The sequence below is a fragment of the Diadema setosum genome, chromosome 8 (assembly GCF_964275005.1).
Source record: "Diadema setosum chromosome 8, eeDiaSeto1, whole genome shotgun sequence".
NCBI classification, from domain to species: domain Eukaryota; kingdom Metazoa; phylum Echinodermata; class Echinoidea; order Diadematoida; family Diadematidae; genus Diadema; species Diadema setosum.
The window spans coordinates 32,519,498-32,536,728 of NC_092692.1; the positions used below are offsets into that span (position 1 = coordinate 32,519,498).

At 38.3% G+C, this 17,231-nt stretch overlaps 1 protein-coding gene across 1 annotated transcript; it reads right to left on the reverse strand.

Moving 5' to 3' along the window:
* Positions 1 to 1,980: 1,980 nt before the first annotated feature.
* LOC140232208 (uncharacterized) lies at positions 1,981 to 14,842 on the reverse strand. Its single transcript, XM_072312345.1, has 6 exons — positions 14,800 to 14,842; positions 10,001 to 10,234; positions 8,308 to 8,403; positions 6,304 to 6,564; positions 5,439 to 5,523; positions 1,981 to 2,850 (listed from the first exon to the last, which is right to left on the reverse strand). The coding sequence occupies exons 1-6, from the start codon at positions 14,840 to 14,842 to the stop codon at positions 2,094 to 2,096; spliced, it is 1,476 nt and encodes a 491-aa protein (XP_072168446.1). The 3' UTR covers positions 1,981 to 2,093.
* Between the last annotated feature and the right edge of the window lie 2,389 nt (positions 14,843 to 17,231).

The window sequence follows — 17,231 nt, forward strand, 5'->3', positions numbered from 1 at the left end:
ATTGGAGTACAGTTATTGCTGTTTGCTTGTTTTTATTGTTCCATATTCCATGTTGCAACAAATAAGCGATAAACATAACAAGAAATTGAATGAGTGAATTGTCAAATACAACAAATAAGACAATTAAACCATGTGAAATATAAGGAATTTATTCAGAAGCATTACTTTTACGGCGTAGATTCCCATATGCTGATTTGAGATGAACTCTTACATTATAGGCATGTTCTCAAAAAGTAATACTGCCCTGAATTTCAAAGCGAAATTAGAAAAAAAAATGACGATGAATAAAAGCCATTATGCAGATGAATAAATAGATAAATATATATATATAATGTATATATATATATATATATATATATATATATATATATATATAATGCTGATGATGATAATGAACAGTGTTTATATAGCACTTAAAACATGGTGTATGATTTATGTCCCTTATGAACTAAAGAAAAAGAAAATTAAACAAGAATTATCATATTCTTAATTAAGTACTGTCACATAATTGGAAAATGGCAATGGAGTCCAAGATTAATAAAGGTGGGTTTTTTTGTGTGTGTGTTTAACAGGCATTCAAGCGTGACACTCACATTGGATTAATGACTTATACTTCTTGTGTTCTAGTTGGGTTTTTTTTCTCGGACATTGTTAACGTGCAACCTGCATTAAGGCTGATTAATAGCTGTTGATCTCAAGTTTCAACGACAGCCGATGTTTTTCGAATTAAAAAACTGCTTACACTTGAACGGAGCCCAAAGCTTTCCAATTTTGTAATTCTATTTTAGTCTTTGTTAGATGTGCAAATGAGCTCAACCAATCTTTCTGTCTCTCCCCTTCTCTTACACACATACACACACGCACACACACACACACACACACTCTCTCTCTCTCTCTCTCTAGTCATTGATTTTCAAATTTAAAAGTTTCGATTACATTTTAATTTGTACAATACCCCCTTCCCCCAAATTAAAAATAATAGACTTGTAACATCTTACTTTACAGAGGAACACTTAAGTCCATTAATAATAGTATACTCAATGAAGCACAATCATGGACTGAGAGTCGATAATAATCTCTTATAATAATTTATTTTAATGTGGCTATACAATCTTCACTTCATAATGTTCATTGTCAGGCATTTTCTTTATATATACACACAATTCATATATCGCCTTTGGATATTTTTTTTTTTTCAACTAATGGAGATAAGAATATTTATGTTATTCTCTCACTGGACAGCTTGTGAGATATATGAAAAAAAAAACTAACAACAACAAATAATAATAGATGTAATAGAATGTTATCAACTCGTCCCTAAGCAACTCTTCAGAAATAGAATAAAGAGGGGTGAATCCCAATAAAAAATTATAATCACCGAAACAAGTTTCAACACTTCTGATCACCAGCTTTTAAAACAGCTTTTTACCTTAAATCCAGACTGTGTCTTGAAGCATTAAACATTTTAATTCTCTCTCTCTCTCTCTGTCATGTTTTCCATGAGTTTACTCGATTCTTGTTAAGTTGAGATATTTGTGATTAAAGCTGCTAAAAACAGAGAACAAAAAACAAAAGAAAAACAGGATATTCGTAATCATAAGTTCTAGAATATTCCTTGTTAGTTTGGCATCACCGGAAAGGTTTTATTTTGCTCTTCTATCTGACGAGGGACATACTTTAGAGTATTTAGAAATGACGCTTAACCCATATATAATGTGTATATAATATATATAAATATATATATATATATATATATATGTATATATATATTTATCTAGTATATATATATATATATATATATATATATGTATTAGAGTGTGTGGGTATTTCATTTATAGTCATTTACAATCAATATTGATTGTAATCTCACTCACTAGCCGACCAGTACAAGGTGTGGAATGAAAGTCACGAAATCAACGCGTTCATATAGGCCTACTTCCTCAGAAATCGGTCATCATTATTTTGTACAATGGTCTTTGGTGACGATTATCATCACAAGTAATAATTTAGATGATCATGAGAAGTCAAACACAGGAGCGAAATAAAGAATGTTCACTTATGTCAAGGGAGATCGAAATACAGCTTAGAATTTTTCATATCGCTTTGGTTGGTTTCCGACTGATTGCGCAATACTCGTTTCCTTCCTCGTCTTCCACGTTTTGTGTTCCGATTTGGGCGTTCACGTAAGGACTTTCTTGATTCGGAACCAAGTAATAATTTTCCGAGTTATCCACTCCATCGGCGTCTCCACTATCAGGAGTCGCGTACGTAGACTCAGCGTGTAAAGTCTTCAGGTCGATGTCGTTCATGTATGTTAAGTCAGACTGCGCTGCGGTGGTGCTCTGATCGCCTCCGTAATCGCCGTAGGTGGCGTTGTTCACCATGGTCAATCGCGATTTCGAAGTATCGAGCGGAAGATCGTATTCATTTTCGGCATCTCTTGCAGCGGCTTCTCGATTGTCTGTATTGCGCACCACATCAATGACGGGTTTCTTTTTCTTTTGCGGAGGGTTTTTCGCGCCGATCTTTCGCGCTTTGGCATCCTTAGGTTGCTGCGGCGGTCTCTTCTTCAGTTTCTGTAGGCCTGCGAAGGTGTTGGATTTGACGTTGAGCTCCTGATAGGGATTTGTCTCTGTTGCAGCGGCATTCGCGGGAAGAGTGTAGAACCCCTCGTCAACCTGCACTTCCGAACCCGCCAGGCTGACTGTCGAACCCTGGCCGGAGAGGGCGACAGAGGCCGGTGGTGCTGCGTACTGGTACTCGCCGTCCTCATCATCATAGTTTGAGAGCCTCGAGGGCGCCTCGACATTGACGTCTACGTCGTCTGCTTTCCTCTTGCGATTTCGGCAGCTGCGATTTGGAAGAAGAAGAAGAGAGAGAGGGGAGGTAGAAGCATACCAGAGAAATCGAGAAACATAGAAAGAGAGAGAGAGAGAAAGAGAGAGGGAGAGAGAGCAATCTGCTTTTATTGAGATAAAACAATCTTCTATCTACCTTCTACATCCCCCATCCGACACCCCAACGTAAGGATGTTACATTTACATCTGATTAAAAGATAACCAGTGAACTGCAGCTGCCCAGCTGCTATGAAACGTGAAATAATTATACACTGCAAACACATAGGAATAAAGTGCACATGTCTAAGTCAATCTCTTGGTAACAACATGGTCATGAATCATTTTTTTTTTCTCACAAATTATCAAACATCATACTTTACAGTAAAGTTACATTCAGCCAGCCCGTGAGAATCAATTGACGTCATAATTTACGTCACTTATAGACGAAACTGAAGAAATTGCTGACTTAATTATTAGAATAGTAACACACTGACTCATTAAGAGTAAAAATAAAAATGCAGCATCACGCAGGCCACTAAAGAAGCTAGGAAGGTAGTGACGATGCGAGTAGTCATGTGTTATTCTGCTCTTAGCGTTTCTCTAAATTCTCTCACTGTCGATGGCTGTTTTGTTTCTAAACATACTGTCATTAAAAGAAGCAGACGCAAAAAAAACCAGCAAAACAACAATCACCCCACTGTAAAGAAAACAAAAACAATAAAAAACAACAAAAACAATCCGAAAACTTGAAAAGAGTAACAAACGAAGCACCCACTCAACAGGACTACTCGTTAATCCAATCATAAGCAATTCTAAAATTCTCATATAAATACTTTTCCACATGTCTGAGGAGGTTACCATACTTAGTTGATGCCTCAACAATAAGAGTGAGAAATACAAACGAGTCCAAACATGTCAAAAAAGAATAGTTTTGGTATATAAAGCAAGGTTTACAAAGAACTTCCTCTTGGATTCAAAGGAAGAGGGAAGTGGTTATGACGAAAAAATCTTGCCCATTTCAAGTTTATTGCACAGAACGTTCAGAGTCGAATTGACAAAGAATACTTTTACTTACAATGGCCCCAAAATTTTGGAATTCTTTGGATAATGAAATACGACGAACTCCCGGTTGGTATTCATTCAAACTCAAGCTTAAAGATAAACTTCTTTCGCAATACTCTGGCGATAATATGAGTTGATATGATTTAGCAGATGATTTGAAATGATTGATACTAATATAGATTATTCGACATGATTGTAGAACTGGTCTAAACATGGTTGCATTTTCAATTCTTTTCTTTCATTATTCTTCCCTCTTGCAGCTGCAGGAACCATCATTTATACTGTGTCTATGACCGTTTAGTTGGTGATTTCTCCTCTTCCTCTTTCTAATCTCCTCTCCTTGTTGCGTGTGTGTGTGTGTGTGTGTGTGTGTGTGTGTGTGTGAGTGCACGCACAATTGTCCTTGCGTGCGTGCCGAGTGTGTGTGTGTGAGTGTAACAGCCTGTGTTGATTTTCTTTCGGGGAACCTATTCCTACAAGCATCTGCTTCTATGTAGGTTCCCTCCACACACAATTTTATTTATCCGTCATGAATGTACCCTTGAGAGTCATTTCAATTGATCTTGTGCTATGTAAATGCTTTTGATTATACTGACTGAACGTATAACTTATAATTTTCGTATCACTTTACATTGTCATTGATGGCTGTTGTAAACACAACACCGTGTGATTTGTGTGGAAACCTAATAAATGAAATGAAAATGAAATGAAGTATGCATCGTCTGCAAGAATATCTTATTCCTAATTCTCGTTACTGTCAGTACCGCGATACCGATGATAATGATAATAGTGACGAAAATTTATCAGTCATAATAATTATGATAACCAATGGGTAATGATTAAACTCATGATCATTATGTAATCAGCATTAGCATTATCTCTGTTATCACTATTATAGTAATTGTAACTTATTTAGTTCTATACTTGTCACGTGCTTGAACTGTTGTAGTCACCATTATACCGTATGCCCCCAAAGATTACAATCGGATTTCCGCATTGATAACTTTCAATATGATTGAATTGCCTGAATGCTACTTCAGGGTCAAAAGATTTAACATCTTGCCTGTATTTTGCAGAAGACCCCATTCAGTTTAGTTAAGTGGTCACAGAGAAATGTGGATTGCTGTCATTGGATTGTTTCTTCCAACTTTAGCACTTGGATGCTCATGGAACTGCATATTAATATGTGAACACAATGGACAGAACATGGAGGAAAGGGATTCATGACATTCTCTACAAAGATCCTCATTTCTCTTTGACTACTGAAGCTAATCGGATGGAGTTTTCTGTGAGATGGGGTAATAAATTACAGATTGATATCCTGAAATTGTATTTCGATTGATTTACTATTTATAATGTTATCGTTGCGGAGGATACCATCGTCTTTTTTTTTTCTTTCCTTTTTTTTTTGGGGGGGGGACATACAGTACAGAGAGGTATAGTAGATGAAGTTCATCTTTTACGCACTTGCAGCACTGGTTCCAAGTAATAATCAGACAGTGATTTAACCTCGTGTGATTTAATTCGTAATCGTCTCACCGGTTTCGCAGGAAGATGACCACGAGAGTGATGGCCACGACAAGGCAGATGAAGACGATTACGACGCTCAACGTCCAAATCGTAACTGCATTTAGAGAGACTGAAAAATGACATTTTAGATTTAGTCTTGCATCAAGCCTGACTTTACAATAAGGTACTGTGAAAATAATGATGAGAGTGCAGTTATATAGCTGGGACCTGTTCAATTGAAATTGATCTTACGATTGATGCAATTAGGAAAAAAAAATACACTCGCTCTGCATGGTATTAAACCTCTACTTTTAATCAAGCGTAAATACTTTTTTAAACAGACTTACGATCAGTATCAATCCTACGTTTGATCACTGAGTTACGTTCGATAAATCGAGCGTATGATCAATCGTAACTTTTTATGAAACTGGACCGATTAAAACCATGCGAAAACTTATGCAACGTATTACAAAGTTATGGTTGCAAGACACTTATGTTTTAAAGAAAATGCAAATAAGAGAGTCGAAATGAGTGAAATGAAGATGTTTGGAAGAGAACGAATTAATGTAACGGCGATTCGTGATGCCGTGAATATACAGGTGCATTTCCCTTGAGAAAATAGCAAACAAACACAATACACATAAAAATGACATATTTTCAATAAAGCAACTGTGCACTGTTAAAGGCGAAACTAACGAGGAAAACTGTTTGTATTATAACATAAGATTGTTTGCGCAAGTTGAAAGCTATCTTTTGCCACTGTGACCACACTCACACAAACACTCACGCACCCACAGATACATACACAATACATGATAAAAATGAATATGCATGCATAATAGTTATCTGTGATTTGTATGAATGATTTCATATCGATAGTGACAGGTTTTCTCACTAGCTCTCGTTTTGACGTCGACTGTAAACATTGTCGTGATCGGATCAGAGGTCAATGTTGATGCTTCCGGAGTCTCGTCCGTTGTCAAGGCGTCGCGATCCGCTAGTGATGTCATCAGCTGGGTCGTTGTGGGCACCGGCGATGTTGCTATCGCTCTGGTCGTGATCGCAGCTGTCGTGGTTGATGGCGGGGTCGATGTTGGTGGTGCCATGAAAGTTGTTGTTGCTCCTCGATTGTGCATGCCCTGTGCTGTCGGTGGATCTGAGTGCAAAGGAATGAGAAACAATTATGCAAAATTTAGAGTGTGTAAGAGTCTTCATTGTCAATGCCCGACATCACGTTACTATCATCACCACTGTAGCATCCTTTGCACTCTAGCATTCTACATAAGTTACAATGCAGTAGTCTTTACTTTTCCAGTCGTTTCGTTATCACAAAAAAGCGCATAGTGATAGTTGGTATATTGATAACTATATATTGCTAGATATTTTTCATCAAATTTCATCTAAGTTATTGGTTGTTTGGGCCGAAATGGTGTGATGACTGACTTCTTTAAACCTCTTTTTGTTGGTGCATATGAAAATCCAATTGCAGTTTAAATGCTAATTTCTGACAATAGAGATGCCATTCCGATGTGTTAGTATGATCCAACAGTGCTAACTAGTATGTGTGTTTGTTTGCTTGTTTGTTAATCAGTTTGATATTTACAATAGCTGTCTTCAAGCCACAGCCACAAAAGGCGTCTTTATTATTGTCTAGTGTGGAGTTCTTCTTTCTGTTTTATATGCAAGTATTACACCAGGAAAACATGACGCGAGCTACACATAGTGAATGTCTCTCATATATAGTCTTCTCCTGATTTACTCTTGATTAATCATTTCAAAATTTGCTCCTGGACATTTGCTGGTAAAAGTATCGTTGTGAAATAACTTTGTGGGTAGAAAGTGAAAGTATAAGCTTGTTTTCCTGTTTTTAGCGGTTAAAAGAAAAGCGTTGTTTGGGCAAAACCTAAAGTTACATACGACGGTTATGACGATGAGTTATTTCCCGTGATTTTCCTGCTGCAGCTGCTCTGTGTTTTGGAGACAAGGGTTAAATGAACAGAAGTCGGCTGATCGCACTGAAATATATCCACTGACTCATGCATTCACATGACCACAACAATCGTCCATTAGTTCATTCATGGATTTAATAAGTCCATAGTCCGCAAGAAACCTTTTTGCATCTACCCGTGAGCAAGTTTCACTTTGCGTCAACCAAAAACGCCACAGACATGAGGGGGAAATTGAAGTGCAAGAAAAGTTTGGAATGCAAGAACCATTTTCGTCTCTTTTACATCAATTTGCAGAATGATTTCACAAGTGCTACTCTCACCGATTTGGCCCTTCACAATGAGGCTCCTTCGGGAGGCATATATTTGCAACAAGTATAACTGTATAAAGGTAATTACCATTGTGGAGAAAAGAGGAAGAAGTTACAGTATGTTTTTATATAGAATGACAAGATCTGACCATGAAATATGACAGAAGGAAGTACATGACATGATATTATGAAGACGGGGAAGGAAAGAATAAGGAAAAAGCAGAAGACAGACACACAGAGAGACGGACAGATAAGACAAATAGAGGAAATTTACGCCCCCCCCCCCCATTTTAAAAAAAAAATCCAATATCAATTATACGGACTCCGTTTGTAAAAAAAAAAAAAAAAAAAAAAAAAAATCCCTCTCTGTCCCCACACAACAACGACAACGATGACGACAACAACAACACCCAAAAAGCTCGCCCGAGATTTTTTTTTTTTTCGACATAGCAAACGCCAATGCACACGCGTACATGACCCCGCTACAGTGTAACATTTTATTCAGTAGTAGAAACGGATGGATATAGTTCAGTGTCCCTTGCCCAGTAGGAAAAATGAACCTTTTTTTTTTTTTCGCACGTAAGAAAACCAAGCAACTGGCTTCCTCCGAGAGAAGAAGCCCAATCTCGACAAGATTCTTACCGGGAGTGACGGCGCAAGCAACCCCGGCGTCGCGACCCCTATTGCATCTCCTCCCGCCATTTCTAACATGACAGCCGGGTAAAAGACGAGTTTGATCTGAAAAACAAAAAGGAGGCAATAGACAAAAAGAAATGAATAAGTAGGGAAAGCCAAACATGTTGACACTAACAAGAACGAGATGAATAATAATGATTATAGTATGGTCTTATCTATCCATGGTAGCCTCTTATAGTGTTGCAATTGTTCCACCCGGGGGCCCTGCTATTGTTGTTGCCCCAGCATTGCCAAGTACTTGGGTCGAGAGGGACATTGTGGGTGAAAACATCTTGTCAAAGGACCTTATAGCACTTAGCATCCAGGACTTGAACTCGGGATCACCTGTTTGCCCACGCATGGTGTGTGTGTCTTAATGAAAACATGGACACATTTAATCATGGACAAGGACATCTACAAAATGCAACAAAATCAACTGAAATGAAGGAAATTGAAGAAAATATATTGTCGTAATCATTACAGCAAAACGCACAATAGAATTGAGATGAAAAACAAGAGAGCAGAAGCGAGAGTTTGTGGTGAACTCCTTCCGTTTCCTAAATATCATGTGTATATCTCTGTTCAATAAGCTAGTGATAAAAGAAAAATAATGTTTCTACTGCCGAAAACAAGTGCATGTACCTTTTACTTAAAAACAAAAACAAAACTTATCCTTTGCGAATCCCATTACACCTTCACTCAACATTGCTATTACACTGGTGCACTAGTCTGTTAGTTCCATCCGTTCAAGTGAAATAATCCGAGGTGATTATGAAATATCCCATTTGACTGTCGCATAACTTCCTGAATTAACCTTGAAATGGTGATATTTATAGACAAACCGATTGAATTAAGAATAAAAATCAAGGAATTTTCAAAACAAGCGAAGGGAATGTTCCCATCCAATTAAAACAATCACTCATGGAAATGGAACGTGATTTCGTAGCATTTTACAAAGGCAGCTCGCAATATTTTTTTTTTTGTCAAAACAATCATCTGCATTAAGTTTGCTTGAATATGCGAAAGTCACATTGTACTCTATTTTGTTTTTGTTAGTATATGAAGGGTTTGTTTGAAAAAACCGATAAGTCCATTTTTGAAGATTTTGAAGTACGATCTCTGTCATAAAGTACAAAATAATACCTTTTAAATGATATATTGGTCATTACATATAAAGGTATATTTTTGAAGTTATGGTCAAAAGAAGCAAAATTTTTCTTATTATTCTTTTTATTTTTCTTGACCTTTAATCGCAAATATCTCCATTTGGCAAATATGGACTTATCGGTTTTTGCAAACAAACTCTTCATATGCAAATCTCATGTTGTATTGTATACTTTTGTGTGAAATGAAATAAAATGAAATGAAGTTCAAGTGAAATAATCAAAAGTGATTATGAAATATCCCGTTTGACTGTCGAATCACTTCCTGAATTAACCTTGAAATATTGATAATTATAGACAAACTACTAGTATTTGAATTGAATATAAAAAATCTAGAAATTTTCAAGACACGCGAAGGGAATGTTCCCATCATCCAATGTGAAAGACATTTGTGGACTCGCAAACAGCGAGAGGAGTTCCGCTCGCTGTGACTGTGCATGTCCAAATATTATTGCGAGCCGCCTTTGCAAAAGGCTAGTGCTTCAACTGCATTTTACCTGGAGAACACCCGTCTATTCTGACAACGTCGTTGATCGTGCCCTCGCCGTAGAAAGAGCGATCGGTAACGCTAACGGCATCGGTGAAGCCGAGTTGCCGACAAGCGATGTCGGCAGTGACGTCGGTCCAGCCCTCGTCGCACAGCCTCGCCCACTGCGGTCCGCCTGGCTTGAAATCGGCGTAGATCTCGATGCGACCTTCCGCTGAGGACGGTCCGCCCAGTAGCCGAATATCTGGAATTACAAAAAAACAAAACAAAACAAAAAAATCATCCCACGTACATTAGAGAGTGGTTGCGGTGTTGCAAGTGCTATCGCCGCCAAAATATCTGTCTTATGAATGTATTCCTAAAATGTGCAGATGTATTTTCGTTGTTCGTTATTTTGTTAATTTCCTGATCAAGTCCTTATCAAGTTAGCACAAAGCATTTCAGTGGGAAATTGCCCACTTTGGATATGTATTACCATGTTTCTTATTTTCTTGAGATTCTGAGGCTGCTATCCAGTGGCGTATCTAGGGAAAACGGCGCCCGGGGCAAGCACGAAAATTGCGCCCCTAATTTCTGAAAAAGTGTTCAACCCCAGCCCCATCCCGGTAGGGACTTTAAACAAAGTCCACATGATGCTTTTTCAAGCACTTAAAAGGGATCTTTTTGAGGGTGATTTAATTGTAATGAATTTTGATAGATTTTGGCGAGCGAGCGCAGCGAGCGAGCCGAAAATTTTTGTATTTCAGCTCACAGAACATGGAATTTTTGTGTGAACACAATAAACATTGTCATTTTGTCCGCGTCATCATCATGGTTTGTTTTTATCTTCTTTGATTTGGTTTTCTGCCCCCCCCCCCCCACCATTCTCCCTCCCCCCTTCCGGGCGATTTTTTTTCCTTCTTCTTCTTATTTTCTTTTTTTCTTCTTCTTCTTCGTTTTTTTTTTCTTTTTTTCTTTCTTCTTCTTCTTCGTTTTTTTTTTTCCGTTTTTTTGCGCCCCCAAGGAGTGGCGCCCGGGGCACGTGCCCCCCTTGCCCCCCCCCCCCTAGATACGCCACTGCTGCTATCACCATCAAGCATGAGCTTAAAGACGGCATTTTTTTTCTTCTTCCTCTTTATTCGGAAACAAGTTTATCGTTGATTCCCTTGATCTCAGTGTTATGTTTGTACTTTAAAGATTGTGATTATGATACTATGAATGTAATATTGTTTTTTTTTTCTATTCTGTTGTCAGATACACGTGTTGTAATTTTTTTCATATATGATTTCCTCGAAAAAATGCAGAAATAAAATCGAACTGAACTGATTTTTATGTATTCCATTAGGCCTACTGACCACTGATCACTTCTATACTCGATCCACGGATATAAAAGATCGACATTACACCATGATGTTTGACCAGGCCGGGTCTTCTTTGTCCTTAAAGGCATAATTTATCATTTGCAGATGAAACGAGAACCCAACATTAGTGCTTTAAAATAGGTCTAAAATGTGAGTTAGGGATAGAAACAACCAATTTAAAAAACGATTGAACCAGCATAATCGATGTTAAGTATTGTTAAAGGTGGTGACTCGTAACTGATCAGTGGGAATCAGTGGGAATGCTGGGAGATGATTGTTCCAATCCTTGTGGGATTCATTATATATCTATTGTTGTGTGAAAATTATTTGCTTCAGAATGGTCTCATGTTTAAGTAATGTGCAGTTTAATATTTCCAAGTTAGCATGCCTGTACAGTGACTTGGCAATATTCAAAGCGTAACGTCTCTGTGAATTCCAGGACCTCGTCCGAGTTAGTACAACCGTTCTGACTCTAACCTATCTACGTCAACTTAAGGAATAAGTGGATTTGGCTGCCTGTTGAATTTCTCCCGAGTCACAAGAGCAGAATACTCATTTTATCATTAAGACATGAATGAAAGACCTTATACCATGCCCAATAATCACATCGACAACTCGAACACATTTTCGTAAAAGTAAACACGGTTTTACACTTTAGTTAATCACGTTTATTGACTCACAATTCTTGTATCTTATACTTAAAGGTAGCATATCATCATACCTTTCATGTCAAATATTTAGTAACTGTAACTCCCATTCCCTGTAAAAAGTCTATGTTGATAGAACTCAGGAACAATAAAATGTACAGGAAACGATGTTTTTTTTTTTCTTGTTACCATACTGAAGGTGACAATTAGGATTAGGATTAGGATTTCTTTGGAAGCAAATGGGAGACGTCAACACGCATCTTATTTGCACATGTGGTGACTGTGAATGAATATAAAATTTCTTGAGGACAAAATTACACTCTTACTCAGGTCGATCCATGTTTTCTTGTGCATGACGAGTTCTGTGCATTTTGAACGTATGAGCAAAGATCCTACACTACGTAGGATCTTTGGTACGATTTTCCAGAACTGTAAAACCGGAAGTATAAGGTTCCAAAAGCGATCGATCAGATATTGGTATCGCGAGGTGATATCGCTTGATATCGGCTATATGCGATAGGGAGAATTCTTCCACGCATACGTTCATTGGGATCTTAATGAACATTTCATTGCTACCTATGTATCATTCCATGAAATATATGTCAAATTTACATATTTTCTGTACATTTTGTTGAAAAAAAAAAGGTGAAAATAAAGTTTGAATTGAATTAAATTGTTGCGAATACATGGTGTGTTCGATTTTACCCTTTATTACGGTCAACTTGAACAAGTTTTTACTTCACGTACATTCACTAATGGGATGAGATGGGTGTCTGCACTTGTAACAGAGGATGTAGAACCTAAACCGAACATCCTCTCATACAACGCAGATCCGGTGTCATCGCAGATGTTGTCTCCAACCGAAATCCCGTCCCTGACATAGTTTTACAAGGCCACTGTTGTCGTTTTAGAATTACATCCACCTCATTCGAATTGGTTCAACACAGTATAGTTTCGAAGTAAAATGTTATATATTTTCTCTTTTCCACGTTTATGAATTAACTGAAGGAAAAGCGACCTGTTCGGGAACTTTGCCCTTTATATGGAGAATACATTAAGATACAAACTTCAATGACAAACTATATCTATTGAGAATAATGGTCCAGACATGGAAATAATAAATCAGCAGCTAAGGACCGAGATGGATCGGTACATCGGGCCACTAATGGTGAATCACAAAATGAAATAATCATGTTCTTGCAAGCAGCATTTTGGAAGCGCATTCTTAGTGCTAAAATGATTATGACTGATACTACTGCTGCTACTACTACTGCTACTACTACTACTACTACTACTACTACTACTACAACTACTACAACTTCTACTTTTACTACTACTACTATTACTACTACTACTACTACTACTACTACTACTACTACTACTACTACTACTATTACTACTACTGCTACTACTACTACTACTACTGCTACTACTACTACTACTACTACTACTACTACTACTACTACTACTACTAGCTACTACTACTAGCTACTACTACTACTACTACACTGCAAAAAGTCCGGTGTTAAATAGTGAACACCGAGCTGGTGTTAAATTTTCGGTGCTCATTTATGGTGTTAAATTAACACCTACGGGTGTCATTTCCAAATTTTAAACTGTTTTTTGAAGAGTTTCTTAGTAACTGCACTTCTTGTTGATTTTTTATTTAAACAAGACGATCAAGAATTTTACATTAAAATACATTTTTGAAAAAATGTGAAAATAAATTTACACCAAAGTAACACCAGCTGGTGTGGTCCCTTATTGAAGCTGGACGGGTGTTAAACCATTGATATTAACACCAGCAAATATCAAATCAACACCATGTGGTGTCATTTTTGAATTAACACCAGTACAGTGTCAAAATAACACCAGGTACAGTGTCAAATTAACACCACGAAGTGTCAGGTGAACACTTTTCAACACCATCACAGTGCATTTTTAACACCTGTGGGTGTGGTCCTTTATTGAAGTTTGATCGGTGTTAGATTTAACACCAGTGGTGTTAAATCTAACACCGATGTTTTTACAGTGTACTACTACTACTTCTACTACTACTACTACTACTACTACTACTACTTGTACTATTGCTAGTTCTACTACTACTACTACAACTACTTCAACTACTACGGTTGTTTTGTGGGGTTTTTTTGCATTATAATTGCTGTTCTTATATACATTTCAGTAGTCTAGTTTGTTATGTACAGATTTTTCTCCTTTTAATGAAAAAAACAATCTTTTATTTTATCAGAAAGGCGAGATAAGATATTGACCGTGACTCAAAAGATCAAAGCCAAAACATTATCTTTGCAACCCGGATGCACACACCTGTGAGATGCCACATGTTAACAATTATTTTTCCAATTTATCTGTAACAACAAACATGATAGATCCTGGAATAGGGTGGCAATTTGAATAGATAACATTGATGTCAGTGATATTGTCATAACGCGTGTCAGTGATAATACTCGGTCCTCACTCTAGCCATTGAACCTTCATAGTCATTGACCAATCAGTGGTCGTAGGTCCACCAGGACGATTTGTTATTATGGTCTCATGGGTTCTGGTACCTATACTGGTCAATTTGGACCTACACGGTACAACATTATTTTTGTTATTGCTTATCAGGCACGCTTTGTCATCATAAGGGCCCTCCTGTTTACATCTGCAGAGCAAATTCAGGCGAACTGAATGGAAGCAGTTTCACCAAAGTTTAGGATAGAAAATTTAGAATAGAAATAGAATAGAAATAGAATTTAGGATAGAAAAATCTGCCTTTTGATATTAAAGGATCACCGAATTTCAAAGGTACACAGACCTACGATTCAAGAGGACGATGTTGGATGGCGTGACGATCACCTCCATTTTTATTACGAAGATGGACTATGTAAAGCAATATAGTTATCTGTCAATCAAAATGAATCGAGGACTCATATAGGGGGCCCATCTTGCTTGCGCTCTCTTGCGTACAGATTCTGTAGTCGTTAAGGATTCGTACACAGCGTAGGTATGGTATGATTTGCATGTTGGACTTTAATACACAGCGATCCGTCGACTACTTCACACCTGTCACACAAGTTTACAGGTTGGCAAGCAAATTTTATCTTTGAAGAATCCGTGTGTGTTAGGCGGAATTGGCAAGAAACAATGCCCAATCAAGAGACTGTTTGAGATTGACATTATTTCAATCATTTCGACATGCTCAATGTACGAATAGATTTTATTTGGACTTTCTGAACATGGTAATGTGTAAGCATGGACCATGCTACAACAGCGCCCTCTTTTATCTCGGGTTCGTTTTCCTTTTAAGTGTACTTGTACTGTTACGGAGGTTAACTTGGCTTAACGAACCATCATAACCACCAAAAATACCCAGACTCTCAAACAAGGTGTTTGGTCGATCTCGGTCATCTTGTCGAACTCTTTATTTACATATTCCTCCGCGGAACAATAAAGTGCCCAGAAATGATAGTACAATGCACATGTATCCATAACAGTACCCAGAAATTTATTTTGGAGAGGTGTGAGAGCATGTCTTAAGAACTCTTAAGAACGGCCAGCGCATGCGCACACAGACATCTTATCCGGTCAATGGATTTGAAATTTGTGCGCATGTGATGTGTGCGCATGCGCTGGCCGTCAATTCAGTGTAGCTCTCCCAGGTTCCTCTCGACCGAGTCACATTAAGTCATTAATTCGAACAGAAAGGGACTATTGGTAGAACCAAACGTTGCACGTTACCTGTTGTCAACACTTCAACTTCACCTGTAAGTCTTCAAATTGAAGAAATTTTTCGATTTTAAGCTGATATTTATCCGCGATACTGCCCCTGTCAAAATCCTGAATGCTACAGTCAGCAGCCCCATTACGCTACGCGTTTGAGGCTGCTGGTCGCAGTTAAGCCCGACCAGACGCTGTGCAACAGCGACTGGGCTGTGTATAATTATTATAAGTATAACGTCAGACGTCTAACTGTAGGCCAGGGGCTCGAATAGAAATTACCGCCACCCTGTTTAAAATTGTTACAAGCGCACTGAATCAAAATTTATGCCCGGGACTGTGTTCAGTATCAGATTTTTCATCGTCGGAGCGTCTTGCAATTTTATTTCGAGAGTGCAGAGTTACTAGGTAGTACTACGGGACTACAGCTTTGGGAGTCTGTGCATAGATGCTGGGCCGGTCCACTGCATGCATGCCGCACCGGCCTCATGCGCTGGCTTTCTCTCGAGCCGGATATGCATTCGCATGAGAAGATGCTGCTGCCGCGGCTGGCTGCCTGGTGGCCCGGCGGCGTGGCGCGGCAGCATCAACCTAGCTGCTGCGTACGTGAACATTTGCGTGCGTTTGCGTATTCTGAGAGCACTATAGTATCGTAGTACACTGATCGTACCAAAAAAAAAAAAAAAAAAAAAAATATACATATATATATATATATATCTCGAACTACGCAATCGAATGCAGTCGATAACGCCAGGCGACTACTCTTAGATCAAGGCGCATGTAATTTTTGCCATTTTAGAAATTGCGCTATTTCTCTCTATATCTCTGTATGTGAGTAAGTTTGCACTCTTATATTTGATAGGGATATTACCAGTACAACAACCTACAATGTCAGAAAAATAAATTTCAGGGTACATATACACTTTAAGCACATTATGACTCAGTTGTTACATGCGCGAAGGACCATATCGCGTAAGACTATAGATGCACCACTGCAGCAACCAGTCACCTCCTTTGACTTTATACCTGTTGCCCTGATAGCTGCAATTGCATAGATTTTACGTGAAATTTACCGAACAGGGCCATAGTTAATTGCCCATAACATATCGGTGGGCTCCTGTCTTCATCATAGTTTATTGTAGAAATCGAGACAAACCAAGCATTCAACGCGAGTTAAACCGAGTAGCTCCTGTGAGATAGTTGGATTACTACGCTGCGTGAAATTGACACCCCTCTTCCGCGCCAGGACTTGTCTAAATAGTACGAGGAAACATAGCATGGTCAAATGATAGTTCATTTCCTACACTTCCTTCCTCTCCATGCACGTTTCTAAGATATTCTGTAGTGATCAACACTCAATCAGTCCACCCCTAAAGTAACCATTGCTACTGTGCGTGACGGATGTGATCTCGTACTTGACTCCACCATCATTGGCATTTAATTTAGTAGTAGCTATCACTTTATAGAGACGAGGTATTAGTCTCTCGTTATGCAGGCTGTCGCTACGATTTGGGAACCTGGCCTACATGTCCGT

Coding starts and splice junctions, on each gene's coding strand:
- LOC140232208 (XM_072312345.1), bottom strand. CDS start 14,842: ATGGAGGTGATCGTCACGCCATCCAACATCGTCCTCTTGAATC. Junction 6,565..8,307: donor TGCTTGCGCCGTCACTCCCG/GTAAGAATCTTG, acceptor CTTTGCACTCAG/ATCCACCGACAGCACAGGGC. Junction 5,524..6,303: donor CGACGTCAAAACGAGAGCTA/GTGAGAAAACCT, acceptor CTCTAAATGCAG/TTACGATTTGGACGTTGAGC.